Source organism: Alligator sinensis, unplaced genomic scaffold, assembly GCF_000455745.1.
Source record: "Alligator sinensis unplaced genomic scaffold, ASM45574v1 scaffold289_1, whole genome shotgun sequence".
Taxonomy (NCBI): Eukaryota; Metazoa; Chordata; order Crocodylia; family Alligatoridae; genus Alligator; species Alligator sinensis.
Window position 1 is genome coordinate 3,109,779 of NW_005841881.1, and position 19,393 is coordinate 3,129,171.

Below are 19,393 nucleotides of genomic sequence, written 5' to 3' on the forward strand. Positions count from 1 at the left end.
TCTGTGCACATGCTCACCCATTTACAGTGTAGAATACAGTAAGGAGCTTCCATGTCATGTTCCCACTTTTAATGAATGACTTTCTCTGCAGAAGAGGCCAGCATAGTTGGAGAGAATGAAACTTACCCTCGAGCCTTGCTTCATTGGAATAGAGCAGCCTCCCAAGGTAAGTCACAGTTCACGGTTACCAGCTTCACTCACACTTGTTAACATTTTATTAAATAATGAATGTAATACTATTTAATAGCTTGTTCTGCCCTTTAGAAACTATATTGGGGGACTGGACTCAATCCTCTAGGGTCCCTTCCAGCCCAAATGTCCATGAAATCTATGAAATATTAATATTTTTCCAAAGACAGGTTATATTCTGGCTTACTCCCTCATTAATGTATTCATGTGGCTCTGCAGGGTAATTCTTTATCCAGTTTTCAGTATGAAATTTGGTTGAATATTGCTTGACAGGATTAGAGAAGCTTAAGCCACTTGCAAGTCTGCAGTCCTACATTTGTCACCTAGTTCTAAGCCACCTCCACTAGCCAGCCTTTGAGTCCTGGTGATTTCCCATTCCTAATCATTGTTTTGACAGATTTTTAAACTGCTATTTTTATATAATTTGAACATGATTAGGCAGGTTTTTTAGTGTCTCATATTTAAAGGACTGTCACATTTGGGCCGGATCTCTTAGGACTGCTGTTTTCCTGAATCTCAGAAATTAGATTTCCATCTGCCCCCAAGGAATTTTGCTGGCCATTAGCATAATTTATCATAGAATCATAGAGAAGTAGGGCTGGAAGAGGTCATCTAGTTCAACCCCTTGCCTGAGACAGGATCATTCCTATCCAGACCATCATCTAAACTCTATGTAAAACTGTCTTCAACCCTGACACAACATAGACCCTAACCCTAACCTGTCACAGGTAAAGCAGGGGAACCACAGCAGCCAATGTCCTGCTTCTATGAAATGTCAATATATGCTCAGAAGATCCCAGGTAGAGGGTAATGCCTCTGCTACAGAGGAAGCCAAAAACCCTAACAGTCTGTACCAGTCTGATCATGGGGTAAAATTCCTTTCTGACTGCCAAATACGGCGATTCGATCTGACCCCAAGTAGAGGGGCAAGACCATCTAGCCAAGAACCTCTGGCTTCAGGAGCATTAGTATACCTGCAGCTCCTGGAGGAGAAATGTCAGGAACAACATAAGCCTTTCTACATGTCTGCCTTTGACCTCACAAAACAGCTGAGAAGTGTTGTGCAGGATTCTTCTGAAGTATGGTTGCCCACTGCAATTTGTCACCATTCTCTGCCTGCTCCATGTTGGTATGTGAGCGGTGGTTCTCAGTAATGGATCTATTACAGATCCCTTTGAGGTTAAAACAGGAGTAAAGCAAGGCTGTATCATCACTCCAACACTCTTCTCAATATTCCTTGCTGCGATGTTGCATCCGATCACCAACAAGCTTCCAGCTGGAGTGGAGCTAAACTACTGAATGGTTGGTAAGCTATTTAACCTCAGCTGACTCTGAACCAAAACCAAGACCACCCCAACCACAGTCATTGAGCTCCAGTATACTGATGATGCTGTAGTGTGAGCTTACTCAGAAGCAGACCTTCAGGCAATCATCAACGTCTTTACCAAGCCATACAAGTAAATGGAACTGATGTCTTCCAAATGTTAAGTTAAGGTCCTCCAGCAACAAAACTCCTAATGAACAGTCCCCAGCTCCAGTAATCCAGATCCACAGTGAGACTCTGGAGAACGTTGAGTATTTCCAGTACTTTGGAAGATATCTCTCATTGACATCGAAGAAATCCAGCATTGCCTGAAATGTGCATGTGCAGGCTTTGTACACTTGAAGAAACAGGTGTTGAAAGATCTCAACGCCAAATACAAAACCAAGCTGATGATTTATCAAGCAGTCGTGATCCCCACCTTGCTGCATGGAGCTGAGTCATGGACAACTGTGTCAGAGCACAAGTTGTGCCTGCCACTTTTAAGAGGTCTGAACAGGCAACAAGCAGCCTGCAGGTGGGAGCAGACCCAATCAGGCGGCCTCCTGCCTAACATGTGACTGCCTAATTGGGTCTGCTCCCACCTGCCTGCTGCCTGCTTAGACCCCTTAAAGTGGCAGGCACAACCTGTGCTCTGCTACAGCAATGTACAGGAGACCTCTAAAGTTGTTGGAGAGGTACCATCAATGCTGCCTATGGAAGATCCTCCAAATCCGGTGGGAAAAGGGATGTAGAAGCGTTGGTGTCCTCCTGCAAGCAAACACCATGAGTATTGAGGTACTGATCATCTGGTATCAACTTCATTGGGCTGACTATGTCATCTGGATGGCTGCCTCCAGACTCCTGAAGCAAGTTTTTTTTATTGTCCAAGCTCAACCAATGTGTATGCTGAAGAGAAGGGCAGAAAAGGTGCTACAGGGACAACATCCTTAAGGCCAAATTTTAAAAATGTAATATCGATGTCAATTTTTGGGAGACTATCACCCAGGGCTGTCCCAGCTGCCTGCGGAGGGTTCAGGATTGAGAGTATGGTTGGGAGTAGAAAGGTAAGAAAGATTTATTGACTTAACAAAAACACAACTACGCATAGTAACAAAACAGACAATGACAGACGAAAGCAATTCGCATCGGCAACTTATCGGCAGTCCCCTCTGATGCCTGATACACAGCAAGCTTCTCTTTCCACAAAGTTCAGCGAAGTCAGGCGTCCCTGAACGACACTGTCCAAAGAGGTACCGGAAAGGACCCTGGAAGGCAGTTCTTGGGCTCCTTGAGGTCCACGGGCCCACTGATCCAGGCAACAGCTAACTAATCCTTTTCACAGAGCTGTATCTTCCTTCTGAATGGTTTCCAGATATTCTAGCCAATTTAAAGCTTCTGAATGGTTCTGATAATGTACAACCGCTCAGATTCCTTTTACTTCAACTGTCCTTAGACTGACCAATTAGCAGTACAAGCCTTGCATTCCTTTGATAAGGTAATTTTAACTACGCCACAGGGCCTTACTACTTCTAGGCTTTGCTAAATTTACTAGGCCTTACTTTATACAAGGCCTCACTACATCTTGGACTTTAATTAGGCTTTTAGCAACAACATATAGCTTAATATCTAAACAAATATAGAAAAACACTTGGTCTAATCTTCATAGGGCTTTCAGCAAGCACCTTTATTACACAAACGTAATTTCAGCTGTCACACAGGGCCACCCCAAATGGAGGAAGAGTCTGCTGCAAGGACCTCAGGACTTCGAAACCTCATGACAACAACAAGAGATGGAAAAGCAGGAGCAGCTGAAACAGTGTGTCGCAGAACAAATCAAAAATCCAGCGCCACCCACTCCATATAGAAACACACATCCATGCTGCAGTAGCGTCTGTCTATCCTGGAAAGGCCTCATCAGCCATCTTCAGACACGGATCAGACAATCATGGAAAACTATCATCCTTGACTGCAAGGGATTGCCAAAGACTGGCACACCCCAGTCAAAATCCCCAGCCTTGGCTGTTGCTGACACCCAATGTTTCTGAGGAAGATTTAAACATACCCTGACACCTGTAATAAAGGAGAGCAGGAGCAACCAGCAAAGCCCAGAAGCATTGGAAATACCCATAGTAGAAAAGAGGCATAGGTATGCCTAAATCAACCCTGACCAGTGACTGTGTCCAGCCTCTTCTTGAACACCTCCAGTGATGCAGAATCCACAACTTCCCTAGGTAATCTATTCCAATGCCTCACTATTCTAACAGTGAAGTTTTTTGGATATCCAATCTAAACCTACTTTGCTGCAACTTTCAAGCCATTAATCTGCATCCACATCTGCAGCAAGAGAAAAATGGTGCTTTACCTCTTTTTATGGTAGTCCTTTAAGTACTTGAAGACTGCTAGCATGTCCTCTTTTAAGCACCTTTTCAGCAAACTGAACATGTCCAATTCCTTCAGCCTCTCATATGACTTGCTTTCTAAGCTCTTAATTATCTTTGTTGCCTGCCTCTGGAGCCCCTTTAACTTCTCAAACTCTTTTAAAATGTGGAGCCCAAAATTGCACATAGTTCTCTACTCAGCCTAATCAGTACTGAGTAGAGAGGCACTATTGCCTCCTATTTTGCACCTAATGCTTCTGTTGATGCAGACCAAAACTGCATTCGCCTTTTGTGCAACTGCATCGCTCAGCAGAATCATATTGCATTTGTGATCTACCAAGACTCCCACGTCCTTTTCCATAGTGCTGCTATTCAGGCAAGTGTCACTCATTTTTGTATTTGTTTTTGATTATTCATCCTGAGGTGTAGCACCTTGCATTTGTCCACAATACACTTCATCCTGTTGGTTCTAGCCCAGCTTTCAGATCTGTCGAGGTCTTTCTGAATTGCACTTGCATCTTCTGTCTTCACAGTCCTTCCCAGTTTCATGTCATCTGCAAACTTGCTCAAGAAGCTTTCTATGCCAGCATCCAAATCATTTGACAGATACATTCCCAGGACAGACCCCTGTGGAATTCCACTTGAATCCTGCCATTCTGACATGGGCCTGTTAATAATTACCCTTTGCTTGCAGCTATTGAGGCAGTTATCTATCCCCCCTTATAGTAGTTTTATCCAGCCCACATTTCTCCAGTATGTTTGAAAAGGTTGTGCAGAGCTCTGTGAAAAATCTTGCTGCAGTCCAGATAAACTATATCCACAGCATTCCCTTCATCTACCCAAGTAGTTACTTAGACAAGAGGAGGAGATCAGGTTTGTTTGACACAATTTGTTTTACATAAATCCATGCCGGCTGCTTGTGATGAACCTTTCCTCTTCCAGATGCTTGTAAATAGCCTTCCTTATGATATGCTTCCAGGTATTGAGGTGAGGCTAACCAGTCTGTAGTTCCCCAGTCCTCCTTTTTCCCTTTGTTTAAAGAAGGGCACTATGTTGGCCCTTTTGCAGTCCTCTGGTACCTGGCCCATCTCCCATGACTTCATGAATATTGTTGTCAAGTTCCTGCTCTGTTTGTTATAGTGACTGAGAAAGGGAAAGTCCAGGTGGCTATAACCCTTGAAGACAGCACATCCTACTTAACAGACTTTGATTTAGCAGCTTGGAAAACTCATCTCTAAGAATACAATTTAAGGACCTCAGGACAAAATGTCTGCATGCCAGAAATGGAACTCTAAAAGCTTTATTCATCCTTCCAGAGTACAAAACAGCTAGCTGCAATGATAATTTCCTAAATGAAGCCTTACAAACTGAGGTACTATTTTTGTACCCCTGAGGGTTCCCATAACATTTTTCATAAGAACAAATGTTTGACTGCATGTGCTTGACAGTCATCTGGACATTGTACTGGCTAGCTACTTCTCTTTGTGCTAGAAAGGGCTTTATTTCAGGTTTACAGTAAATGTTTTACTCTGCTTAGGATCCTACCAAATGAAAGCATTACAGGCTTTTATTTGCTGAAGAATATCCTCTGCATAGGTGTGGAACCTTTTTATTTTTCCTGTTGCCATTCCAGTAAACACTACTACAGTGTAGAGTGCAAGGTTATAGGTTATGATGAAAGTATGTTTTTAGATTATTTTGACCCATTTTTAAGATTTGACTTCAACTGCACTGGAATTTTGCTGTCAGTCTCTATTTAGAAAATACCTACTACTTGGTTACTGGGACCTTGTTTCCAATTTATAATGTAGCCACTGGATGGCCAGCCATCAAGGTAGACGCAGTGGTATAAATGTCTAGGGCCCCCTTCAAAGGTGCAGGTAAAGCTGTGATGGACTCTAATGTGCAATCCACACATTCGCACTTCCTGCCATGACACATGTACATGACGAGCGGTGTGATTGTGAAATTGCTCATTAGATCCCATCATGCCTTACTGCTGGTGCAGGGGCAGCCCAATCCTGGGCTCCCCCTGCACCAGCATGAAGCAAGCTCCCACAGCTGGGAGCCCCCTTAGTTGAGGGGCTCATAACCACAGGAGTGCCCCATGCACTCCCAGGGCTGAGGAATCACAGCTAAATTACTAAATGAGTCAGTTTTAGTATGTCTTGATATTTTGCATGTTTCTCTGGGTGTTTACACTTGTATTGTGTTTTAGGTTACACTGTTGCAAGAATTAAACTTGGCGATTACCACTTCTATGGCTTTGGTACAGATGTTGATTATGAAACTGCATTCATTCACTACCGACTGGCATCAGAGCAACAACATAGTGCCCAAGCCATGTTTAACCTGGGGTACATGCATGAAAAAGGACTGGGTATTAAACAGGTGGGTCAGTGTGATGAGAATAGTCGTAGTCATAGTTTAGTATTAATAAGAATTTTATAATAATCTAAGAGACATTAAACAAGATTTGCCTGTGGTAGACACTACAGGCATATTTAGTAGGAGCCTACTAAGGTGCCTCAGAGCTAATAGATAACAGTAGAAGAAAAGGACGTATCTCTATTTTTTTACATTTGTGTCAAGGATTTGCTGTATATAAGGTACTACCATAACCAGTTCTCTGGGTAATTGTCTGAGCATGTAATAAAATTTGCCTGTCAAATTGAACAGTCTCAAAACTCTACCATATGTTCTTCAGAAAATGTTTTAATGAAATAGGATCGTTGGATTTTATCTGTCAAATAGACGAAACGTCTTAGGTCATAGCATAAAACTGCTTACAGTATAGAGAAGCCTTTGTTTCTCATCTGTTAGTTTAAATATTCCAACTTTTTTCTCTGTTTGGAAATAGATTTCAGTGTATCTTCTATATATTGCAGGATATACACCTTGCAAAACGCTTCTATGACATGGCAGCTGAAGCAAGCCCAGATGCACAAGTTCCTGTCTTCCTAGCACTCTGCAAGCTTGGGGTTATTTATTCCTTGCAGTATATACGAGAAATTAATGTAAGTAACACAGAGGCCTAAAGTTGATGACAAAGAATTCTTCTAAAGTGAAAGTAACATTAACTTCCCATCTCATTCTTCCAAACCAGTTTTCTTTTCTGTACCTGGTTTTGGGTGGTCCTAAGTCTCTATCTTTCCTGCCTCTGAAGTTGAAAGAAACTGTAAAATACATTGCCCCTAATCATTATTGATCCCCAACCAGTCTCTAGGGCTAGGAACAGAAGTTACACATAAACTGGTTTAAGTAATCAGAAACCAGTTTTTAAACCTGTTACGAAACAGAAGTTCAGTGCACATAAACCAGTTTTGAAGTGGTTGAAACTAGCTTAAGATGAACTTAATTGAATGTAGACTGAACTGACTTAGATAAACCAGTTTATGGAACTTCTGTCCCAGACTCCTGCCTAGTTCAAGTCAAATCACAGCCCCCCAGCATCCCAGGGTGCTTTGTAGCCCTGGGTTGCTTTAGGCAGGGCTGTGCTGTGCTGTCTGCTCAAGCAGAGCAGGGTTGGCCCTGCCCATCCGCTGTCTAGCTGGAGCAGTGAGGGCAGGCTGACGAGGGAGCTGGGGTGGGAAACCTGGCTGGGGACACAGCCTGGTCTGCCTGGTGGGGGTGGCAAAGCCCCTGCCAGACATTTCCCCGTTGAAGTGGGGTGGGGTGTGGGAGGACAGCAGGCATAGGCAGAGTGGAGGGAGGTGATTAAACCCCCCCACCTCCCCTCTCCCACCGACATTGGACCCCAGCTGGTACCATGGGACCCCCACGGTGGGGTCCTGTGCCAGTGGGAGAGGGGAGGCAGGGGGGCTTTAATCTTCCTCCTGCCCCTCTGCCTGAGCCTGAGGCGCTGACCGGGCCTCTAGGCTTGGGGACAAACGTTGCAAAGGCTACTTCCCCCTTCCCAGTCTAGGCACACCCCAGCTGGAATCCCTGCAGGCCAGGGTTGGGGTTTAAACCCCTCCCCAGTCATACTCAGTGGCCTGCCAGGGCCTGGTCACACTGCCCCTCCTCCCCAGTTCAGCTTCCCTCCAGCCTGCGGAAGGGAAGGGGGTGCTTGCTCTAGCACCCCCCCAGCATCTACCCTGAGCCACTGCAGGCATGTGGCCACATTTCTAGATTCAAAAGTGAATGTCTATTCACTTGCTTCTCGGTTCAATCTGCACGGGTTAGACTAACCTGCAAAGATTGAATCAATTCAAGCTTGGGCTTTTTGAATGTCTGTACTTAGCCTAGAAACTGTCTGAATACTCCTTTCAGGAAAAAAATCCCTACCCAAGACTAGACATTTTTGTATGTGAGCAAGTATCACCAGAGTTAAGTATTTCCAATTTATATTTGACTATTTAATACTTTAACATCCACCCCAAGTCCAGTCTGATATCAGAGCTGTAATAGGAGCTAAGAGTACAGGTACTTGGTTGCTCTTGGCAGAGATTCAACATAGTGATAGGCCTTTAAACAAATGTCTGTCCTAGGTGCTTACTTATCCAGTATCTCCATAGCTTGACTGTTATAAAAATTAATAGCATCCTCAACAGTATAAGAAGTACTTAAAATAGGCAAAGTGAGGAGAAAAGATTATGTCTGCTTTAGATATTGGGATCTGGAACATTCATAGAACCTAGATCCACAAAAAGCATTTACATGGCATTTGGAGTCTGTGTCCAAGACTATCATCCATAAACCTCCTGATTAAACAGTTAAGCACCTGAGGGCATTTTTACACATGTAAGTGCTGCAGCACCAGGTGCTTTGAAAAATGCCTGGCACTGCAGTGCTTACAATTGTATAAATAGCAAAATGTGCATCAGTGCTGAGACAATGGCAGTGGTGCACTTTTGAACTAAATCACATAGAAGGTGCTTTAGTTCAAAAGCACACTGCTACCATTTTCTGTGCACTGATGCGTATTTTGCCGCTTATACAACTGGACTCAGTGCAGTGCAGTTCACATGAGGAGCAGACTCTATTAATCAAGTCTGCTCCAAAGCGGCAGACCACCAGCGTGTCGCAGGACAAAAAAGTATGTGTATAAATTAGACTTTGCAGGCTTTCACCAGTAAAGTTTCCTAGGCACCTTAAGTTCCACAGTGCCTGCACGCAGAGGCTCAGCCACATTGGCAGAGTTCAGCAGCATTGTGCCCATCCCATACCTTAGTCCAGGGGTGGGCAATTTTTTCGGGCGGAGGGCCACTTACTGAGTTTTGGCAAGCCATCAAGGGCCGCATGACAGGCAGCCAGGGGCAGATAAATATTAATTTTCTAAATTTTTTAGGGGCCCCGCAGGCCAGATAGAGTGGCCTGGCGGGCCGCATATTGCCCACCCCTGCCTTAGTCTGTTGTGGAATTCACAAATAGGCACCCCTTCAACCCAAATAACTAACACAGTTACAGAGCTAATTTAACTGTCATCATGGCTGCTTTCATTCAAAAACAGCCTTAGGGTTTGCCCATTGGTACCCACTTAAACGAGAGCTTAATGATCAGAGCAGCTACCGAGGAAGTGAGAGACTTGGGTTTTAACTCCTCAGCTTGTAAGAGTTCAGACCCACATTTTTTTTTAAGATATTGCCAGGCTAGAGGCAAGACTGGATTGGGGCATTTTCTGTGCTTCCTGTTGTTGAAGTTGAGCCCATGTGTAGAAAATAACACCAGATTTCTGGAAACAGAAAAAAAAAAAAGTAAAATGCTTCCAATTACTTGCTTTAGCAAGTGTTGAAGGCAGTCACCTGAAGGGGATCAGGAATTGGAATCCAGGACACTAGCTTGCATCCCTAAGAACTTGCCTCTGGGCTACAGTGCAAGATGAGCAGAATTTAAGCACATCCCTCTCTCCCCAGCATTTTCTGTTGGCTAATTTAGGTGGCCCCTTCTGTACCCAAAAATGCATACTAGCTGCTGTGAATCCCACTCCAAGGCACCAGAATCTATCCTTGCATTGTATAGGGAACTTAGAAAGCAAACCAGAGTTTGTAAATTCTACTTTGAAAACTGGGTACTTCAGAGTTAGGCATAGACATAATCAGCATGATCCCAGGTAAGTGATATCTCCTTTGCGGATCTGAGCTAAAATGACTTGAGCAAAGTCAAATGGGAAGGCTAGAGCAGAGTAGGGAAATGAGTGAACATTTCCCAAGAGCATGCTCAGTGCCTTAACCATAACATTTACCCTTCTTCCCTAATTTTCCACTTCTATTTTTATTTCTGTACTTATGTCCTGGGACACTAGGCAGCTTGCAAGCAATAAAATATAAATTTTCAGTCTTTTATCAGGAAGTAAGTGAAACCTGTGAACTGCTGCAAAGGTATACCTATGTAGGCAGTTTGTTCTGTAGAGCTTGTAGCTATTTGAATTAGGCTGGATTTCAGTTCTTCTAGAACTGCAAAAGCTTGTTCTTATGCTTAAAAAATTGCTTAAAAAACAAAACAAAAAAACAAGTTTTCCCCAAATTTAGAGGTGTATTACGGTTTCAGTCATTTCTCATACTTTAAGTCGAAAGAACATAATGGTTTGGGGGTTTTGTTTTTAGATCAGAGAGATATTTTCACATGTTGACATGGATCAGCTGCTGGGACCAGAATGGGACCTTTATCTTATGACTATCATCGCTTTGCTTCTGGGAACAGTTATAGCTTACAGACAGAGGCAACATCAAGCAATCCCAAGGCCAGCAGGGCTGCGACAAGCTGTGCCTCAACAAGAACCTCCACCAGAACACCAGCCCCCACAATAGCAACAGGAGCCTCAATGAAAAGAACTGGATTCTCCAGCAAACTGTTTTCATTGTGATTTAGACATCAGCTCAATGGTCCCTTCCCCCAGAGTGGTGTGAAGAAGCATAAAAATCTGAAAGCTGCTTAAGATGATGCCTTTTTTCAGGGATAAGAAACTTTTTTTTTCCAAGACTGATTTGAATGTTGTTTCAGTGCCAGTGGAATAACACAATGGCTTTTTTGTGAAACACAGTTGTGCAACTACAGAAGTGATGCCTGCTGTATCCAGTTTCTCTTTATTTAAAGTCCTTTTTCAATATCTTCTAAAGTATGCTGAAGACCTGGTCTGGGAGGATTGTGCATGTTTTCCAATAGGAGCTGGCCTGTGTAGAAAGAAAAATATTAACCCAAACTTAAGTTTGAAACAGGTGAACTCTCTTGCCCTTTTAAGTAAAAAAAAATAAAAATAAAAATAAAAAAGGGGAGAGAGAGAAAAAAGTAGCTCTAGAGCTACAATGATAATTTATTTTCCTGATCTGCATCCCAAGTATTTTACAGCCTGTGTTTTCATCATTTCTTAGTAGTAGTTTTCACACTTCATAATCTCTTAATCAATTTTGGATGGTTTAACCTGGATTCTGCATTCAGAAGAAACAGATAAAAGCAGAAAACAGATCTACAAATGTTGGGTGAACTTACCTCTGACTTTCCTTAGAGCCTACATTTTTCCTAATGGTCAGTATATAGCACAGAGGGTGGATAGGGTAGATTGCAGATGTAAAATAAAAGTGTGACTTAACATTCTATGCAAGATCCAAAATTCAGACTTTTTTTTAGAAAGTTTGCATATTTTCTTAGAACCTGTGGGTGATGTGACATTTCTGGACATGAGCAAAGGACACCTTTTTAATTTTGCCAATAGTCAGCAGAGGGGCTAACTTATAGAATGCAGCAAGAAACAGTATTAGAGAGGACACCGAAGGAGGGACAAAGCCATAAGTCTTCTCACTGAGTTATATAGCTAGATTATAGTTTATCCAGTTTTTCTTTAAGTAAAGGGTGGGGCTGTTGCTTTTATCTTGTTTCCCAGTGTCAGTGTTCCCAAAAGCAAACAAAAGAAATGACCTGTATCGTACAAGTCATGAATTAAATCTACATATGTCACTACACATTGGACGGGCAGATTCTTTGGTGTATCTGTCTACTTGTACAGCTGGGCAAGGAATCAAACTGCAGCTCATACTACTGGAGCTGGATTTATGCCAGTGCTGCAGCTGCTTAGTCAGGGTAGTGTACAAGAATCACAGTGCTCTGGCAGCCCTGCCCTAACCTGCAGTGATGTCACCAGATGTCCATAATGACATTATAGTTATGCTACCATAAGCACTCTCTCTCAATGAGACAATCCAGGGGGTGGGAATGGGAGGTGTCATGGTTTATTTCTCCTTGATGTTACAAGAGCAGAGAGTGCAAAGTGACCATGTGGGGAGAGTGAATCCAATCTCTGGACTCTTGTTTTTACTTTACAAGATAATTCTTGATGGAAATTAAATACACAGAGTAAATGCAGGAGTATAGTTTTTGTCTCAATGGCAAATCAACGTATTTTCTATTGTACCACTACACCCTGAATATACACAATGTTTGCAACAGAATGAAATCTGAAGTGGAAGTCTGACACTTCCTGTAGATCACACATTATTTGGGTGTTAACTGCATCCTTTATACAAAGGTGTAGGTTGTTGTTCATCAGCCTCCTGGATACGAAAAAAATCATGGACTAAATATAGACATTGGATTTATGACACATTATAACCTGCCTGACATCTGACTCCCCAGGTATCTCTCCACTTTCATCCCCCTTCTTTCTCTTCCCCCCCCGCCCCAGCCTCTCTCTCACCCACTGACTTCTCAATCTATATTTTCACTGACTGCCTGTTTTGTATGCAGACCAGCCCAGCCTCTGGCTTCTTTACTTTTCATTCCATCCAGGAAGAGCACACACCAACTGCTGAAACTTCCGTAGCCTGGCAAAGGGTTTTTTAACCAGAAAGCTTGCTTAATAACTGTTTTCCAACTATTTAAGTTGGTCTAATAAAAGATATCGGATTCACCCAAAGAACCTTGTCTCCTTTATACAAGTGATTTTTCAGTGGATTGGCACCAGCCTGTAACAAACAGCTTCAAAACTGTGAGATTCTGTATATTTTTGTACTTAATGTATTATATTGAGATGATTTGAGGAAGGTCTTATTGCAGTTTGGGAGAAGGGCTAAAAAAAATCCCTTTTCAGAAGCTGAAATTGTATGGCTGGCTGTAGTATTATTGAGTGCAACAAAAACTTCTAAATTCTTCTGAGAGCTTATCTTCAAAATGCAGTTACTGAATACATGGAATCAGAATCTTTATATCTGGTTCTGAAAGAATTTACATTATTTAGAGGAGGGAAATCTTGTTTCAACTCTAATATGAGAGGAAACAGTATTAAACTTATGTATTGTGCACGGCTAAATGTATAGCAATCCTTAACTGCATTATTTTTCTCTTAAAATGTCATTGACATTCTTAAGCTTTTTCCCCTGCTGCATTTTACGTCTTTCATTTTTTAGGGTTGTTATAATGATAGTCCAGGAGATATGTAAAGGGCAAGAATTCTTGTGTGTGGAATTTATTTAATGGACCAACTATATGGTTGGTATAGACATAGGGAAGTTTTGGGGGATCATAGTACCCTTCCTTAGGCCTAAGGTAAGGTACTGCGATACCTGAAAGCTTGCTTATGTCTATACCAACCATGTAGTTGGGTCAGTAAAAAGAGATCACCACCAAGAATTCTTGCTTCTTATTTTCTAGATCACTTTAGTTCAGCATAAAGACATAAAAAGCTACCAGGAAAATGGTTCCAATTAACCATTGCTAAATACGGACTTTCCAATTTAACAACTACTAAATTTGTATTAAATGCCTGTATTTTAGGTTTTGGAACAATTCTACCATTTTTGCTATATTTTACTTTAAGTTTGAATTTTTTGCATGTTTGAATAATTTTTGATGGCTAAGCTGTATGTTTTGGGGAATTTATCCCCACCAAATGGTTTAGCAGTGCTCTTTTATAGATGGCTTTGCACAGAATGGAAACATTTCACAAGAAATCAGTGAAAGAAAATGAGCAAACATTGCTTGAACTCTTCGTTTTAAAGAACTGCCTTTTCAGAAATATAAAAAAGTAATATGGAAAACTTCTTCCCATTAATGTAGAACAAAACAATCTGTTCTTTTGGCAATAAAGTAATAGTAATAGAGATAATTTAACATAAATAACATCAAATTAACTCAAGAATTAAAGAAATAAAGTACATTTTTCTAGATCAGTTTCCAGAATGTTTCAGGTTTTTTTCTGATACATCCTTGTTCTCTTCCAGAATTTGCAGTGTAGTTTTTCCCTCTTAAATAACATCAGTACTGGCAATAGTGAGTACTTGCATGTTGTGCATAATTTACCAACCAACTCTCCCAGTTTCCTTACAGAACTGGGAGTTGCTTTTTAACTTTTCTACTAGGATTTGTTTTTATAGAACATCTTTAGTGGTGCATCTTGTCTCTGTATGTGCATCAACGATTTAAAAGTGGGGTTAGACTTGAAACAAATTATTCAGAATTTTTAGTGATATTGAATTTTTATTCAGATAGTTTTTCTGATTCAGTGAAGTTTTATATTGCTGAAGTTGAGTCTGCACTGGCCTTTTTGAAAGGCTAAAGTGGGAGTTCCAATTTGAAAATTCAAACAGGAAACTTTGGTAATGTCATTCAGAAATAAGTAGCAACCCACAGTTGTACTGACACTATACATGCTGCTCAACTTAGTTTTCCCCAGCTTTCTTGTCCCTCATTCTTTATTCTGGAAATTTTGAAGTTTCTGAATGTGAGCAATTTATACCCCCACCTGCAGTATTTTAGGGTAAAATTCACATCTTCAAACCTTCCCATTCTCTACTTTGCATTTGGAGAGCAGAATGACTAAACATCTTATGGCTGTCAATGGAAGTTCAAATATGGAAAGACGAGAGAAAAATGAAGCTGAAGGTCTGAGGGGAATTTTTTTGTTTTAGAAATCACTAATCCAATGAATGTATAAACCTTTGTTTTTTGTAATTTAAAAAGATAACACTTTACAGAATCCTGAACTCTCAAGTTGATATTCTGCCTTCTCCCAGTAAGGTTTTTCCCAAAATGTACTTACATCAGTTGTTTCACCCAATAACTAATGGTTTAAAGTGAGGAGTAAAGTAGTAGAAGGAACGAGCTTTCATATAAATGCCCTTTATTGAGACTTTAAAAATACAGAAACTGAAAGTGAAAATAGTGTGGCCTTTAAAAAAGTTTTCCCTGAGACATCAGTTGCTCTGTTGATAAACTCACAAAAGTAGAATATATCAAATGCATGTCCTGTTTCATCATGAAAAGTACATGCAAGTGTGTGTTGTAAGAGGATTTAAAAATATGTACCAATACTTTTTCCACAAACCATACAAGTTAGCTTTAACACATGAAGAGGCTGTTACAGGGAAAGAAGCTCATGTTCACCAATTGCTTCTATTTCAGATGAACCATAAGCTGAAATTATATTTGTTTTCAAATATATTTGAAATTATTTGTTTTTTAACAATGCACAAACAAGAAAGTTTAATATGATTTTGAGAATTACTATAAAAGCATAAGCAGGCAGGGGCTGTTGGGGGAAGCCCATTTTGATTTTTATCAGCTGCAGTTAAAGGGTATTGTAGGAATTTTTGTAAATTTATTTTGTATTTAAGGAAATTCAATATAAAGGCTGGCAAAGTGTAATATAATTGTGTAAACAAATCCTGTTAATAGAAAGATGTACAGATTCATTTTGTACTGTATCTTTAATCTTGTGAAATAAAGACACCACCTCTATGGTTAAAAAATTTTAATTTTCTAATTTTGATTAATAAATATTTGAGGGATAATCTATTGGAGGAGAGATAAATAAAGTGATTCTTCACTTAATCAAATAGCTCATTTTTTTATTACAGGAAAAATGAGACTGTGGTCAGTGGTAAGTCTGCATTCTGCAGTAAGATACTATGATTCTGGTCAGACAAGGATACTTGAAAACTGTATATTCCTATTTCTTTGGGAAGACCTGCAGTGGCTGTGAAATGGTTAACAGTCTAACACTGACCCTGAAGAGCAGACTCTACCCCTTCACTCCTTGAGGCTGGCATGGGGGAAACATGACAGCCATTTTACAATATCCCCATGCTTGCACTCCAACATAGAAAATCAGCTTCCCTGCTTAAGACATGCACCCCAATTTTGAAGGGCTGATGGGGGTGGAGGAGGGGGTGCATGTGGTGTGCAAGTAAATATGATATATGGGCCAATAATTTGTCTCCCAATATAATAGTAAAATATTCTATCCATTTCCTTAATGTGGGGTGGAAAACACCTCTGAGCTATTTGTCATGCAGACCTCTTTCACACTGAATGGACTGTGCATGCTAGGGTTTTCCAGAAATGCAAATTCTTATTGAAATTTTAATTTTCTAATTTGTATTAATAAATGAGGGATAATCTGTTTCAGGAGAGTGAAGAAGAGATGGATAAAGTGAGGCTTTACTTTTTCAAGTAGCTAATTTTTTATTACAGGAAATAAAATGACTGTGGGCAGTGGTGAGTTGCATTCTGCAATGGGAGAAAAGAGCCTCAGAAAGCCATCTGTTCTGTCAGTGAGTGATGGTGGACACTGCAGCTATTCTTCTGACTGGTGGTGCATTTTGTCTTGTGGCTAAAGACTAAGACTTGCAGGTCCTGCCATAGTGGTCACAGGTCTACATGGCATTTGGGGCTACTGACAGGCTGTTTCCTTCTGTCATGTTTCTGTTGTAATTCAAGTGACCATTTCTTGTCATGATGTTGGACTCCATGATTGAGAAGGGAGCGCTACTTTGTCCTATCTCCAGCTAAGGCCTCCAAGAGATTTGGGTCAATTCTAAAAGCCTTCATATCCTGCTTGCAGACTTCTTTGAAGCGCAGTTTCTGGCACCATACTCTTCTCTCTCCCCACCTGTAATTTGCCCATACAGGATGTCATTTGGGATGTGCCCATTTTCCATCCATGGTTCATAGGTTGGCTTTGGCGATGACTTCCATGTCGGTGATCCTGTCTTGCCACTTGATGTCAAGGATGCACCGTAAACAGTATAGGTGGAAGCTGCTCAGCTTCTTTTCTTGATATGCATATGTTGACTACATCTCACTGCCATATATAAGGACACTGAGGATGCAGACTTTGTACACAAGCAACTTTGTTTTGATTGTGACCTTTGTGTTGTTCCAGACTCGTTTGGAGAGCTTATTGAAAGTGGTAGCTGCCTTTCCAATGCACACATTTGATTCTTCATCCAACAATAGGTTGTCGCTCACTGTGGATCCAAGGCAGGAACAATTGTTCATTGCTTTGAGAAGTGTGTTGTCAAGGTTGCTAGATGATGATGGGTGAATGCCCTGTCCTAGGACCATAGTCTTCTTGATACTGGTAGTCAGGGCAAACATCCTACAAGCAAGGGAGAGGTTATTCATGAGTATTTGTAGTTGGCCACCTTTATGGGTGGTGAGTACAGCATCATCAGCAAAAAAGAGCTTCCTTATAAGTATGCGCCTCACTTTTTGTTTTGGCCTTTATACATGATAGATTGTAAAGTTTGCCATCTGACGTTGTGTGAAGGTATATACCTTCCTCCAAGCCATCAAAAGCATAGTGCAGCAGCATAGAAAAGAAGATCCCATAGGGCATCTATACATGTGACAGCTCGGCTCTGAGGCATGCTAATTAGCACAAGTTAGAGCAGACTCAATTAATTACTAGTGACATGGAGGCTGCACTCCAGCAGCCTCCATGTCACATGTATTCAGCTTCCCCAAATTTCAAAATGGCAGCAGGGCGCTTTAACTAAAACTCATCAAACAATTCCTTGAATCCCTTGAATTCTTTAGGTAAAGCGCCCCCACTGCCATTTTGAAGCATGGGACACTGAATATACATGATGCTGCAAGCGCTTTAATTAGAGCAGCTCTAAAAGCTGATAACTCTTAATAATTAAGATTCTATATGCGACATTTTAAACGTTTTTAAATTGTCTATGTTTAGAATTTAATTATTGGAGGGTTGTCTTCAGTTTGGAGTCATCTTGGATTCGGGTCAAAACAGAAATTTTCTTCTTTGGGTCTCTGATATAAGGGAAATGACAGAAAGGGCACTTAAATAGGTTTGCTAGAGTTTGCTTATTGGGATTTGAACAGAAAAGCAGTATAACTTCCATGGGCTCCACAATGAAGTGTACAATGAGCTAACCAGTTACCAAATGGATTTAAGTAGAAGGCAGAATGCTTTTTCTCCAAATCAAATGTTAAATGAAGCATTTAGTATTTAAATGAGAGACAGACACACATGTCATTAGGATCCAATTCTATCCTGCTTCCTGGAAATAGGATCCAGGTAAAGGTTAGGAAAAGATAAATGTATTTCCTTCAAGCTGCCTATTCCCTGAATAGTGGGAGCATCTGAAGGAGGAAGAGTGCTGTGATGTGTTCAAGGGTTTAGGTTGTAGCTGTGTTGGTCTAAGGACATAGGCAGACAAGGTTCCTTGGGTGAATTTGATATCTTTTATTAGACCAACCCAAATAGTTGGAGAATATTTATTAAGCAAGCTTTCGGGTTCAAAAACCCTTCGTCAGGCTAAGGAAGTTTCAGCAGTTGGTGTGTGCTCTTCACACCAACTGCTGAAACTTCCTTAGCCTGACGAAGGGTTTTTGAACCCGAAAGCTTGCTTAATAAATATTCTCCAACTATTTGGGTTGGTCTAATAAAAGATATCAAATTCACCCAAGGAACCTTGTCTGATGTGTTCAAGGTGTTAGTACTCAGAAGACAATAATTCCACTTTTTGAGTGCAGTGGAGGCAACAGTAATTGAACAGAGATCTGAACTTAGGAGTCAGACCACAGTACCTGAGCTGGGGGCTTCCTCCTTAGGATCTTGTTGCCATGCAACTTACTAAATACCAACTGCTTTTATCATACGACTGGGCAGTACACATTGAGGGTTATAAGCTGTACAGAAAGGACAGGGTGGGGAAGAGAGGGGGCGGGGTGGCGCTCTATGTCAATGAGCGATATACTTCGACCCTTATCAAAACGGAATCGGAGGAGAAAGTAGAAGGATTGTGGGTTAGGTTACATGGAGGTCAAGGAGAAAGTGATTTGGTGGTAGGGGTCTGCTACAGACCCCCACACCCAGGGGAAGAACTAGATTTGGGGCTCCTGAGGCAGCTCTCGGAGACCATAAAAACTAGGGAAGCGGTAGTCATGGGGGACCTAAACTACCCAGACATCTGCTGGGAGATGCAGACAGCAAAGTCCCACCGTTCATGCAGGTTCCTATCCTGTGTACAGGACCTCCATCTGATGCAGGAGGTACATGGTCCCACTAGGGGGAATGCCTTACTGGACCTGGTATTGGCAACGGGGGATGACATGGTAGGAGACCTACAGATCGGTGGTCACCTGGGGGACAGTGATCACCAAATAATAGAATTCACCATAAGACGTCAAGTGGGTAAGGTAACTAGTAGGGTGAAAGTGCTACACTTTAGGAAAGCTGATTTCAATGAACTCAGGTGTTTAGTCAAGAACGCACTGCAGAATAAAAGTTTTAAAGAGATGGGAGCCCAGGAAGGGTGGCTGTGCCTTTAGGAAATGATCCTTCGGG

The 19,393-nt window shown here is 41.4% G+C and overlaps 1 protein-coding gene and 1 long non-coding RNA gene across 4 annotated transcripts in view; one reads left to right on the top strand and one right to left on the bottom strand.

Annotated features, from left to right (window-relative positions):
- Positions 1 to 12,470, top strand: part of SEL1L (SEL1L, ERAD E3 ligase adaptor subunit) — a 49,230-nt gene extending 36,760 nt beyond the window's left edge. The window contains exons 19-22 of the mRNA XM_006017608.3: positions 92 to 166; positions 6,089 to 6,261; positions 6,759 to 6,887; positions 10,416 to 12,470. Of these exons, the coding sequence (XP_006017670.1) occupies positions 92 to 166; positions 6,089 to 6,261; positions 6,759 to 6,887; positions 10,416 to 10,619 (581 nt within the window). The 3' untranslated portion in view covers positions 10,620 to 12,470. The remainder of the gene's footprint in view (positions 1 to 91; positions 167 to 6,088; positions 6,262 to 6,758; positions 6,888 to 10,415) is intronic.
- A 136-nt stretch (positions 12,471 to 12,606) lies between these two features.
- LOC102378757 overlaps positions 12,607 to 19,393 on the bottom strand; it is a 20,487-nt gene continuing 13,700 nt past the window's right edge. For all 3 annotated transcript variants that reach the window (XR_323109.3, XR_003092576.1, XR_003092577.1), the window contains one exon: positions 12,607 to 17,179. This is a non-coding gene — a long non-coding RNA (uncharacterized LOC102378757). The remainder of the gene's footprint in view (positions 17,180 to 19,393) is intronic.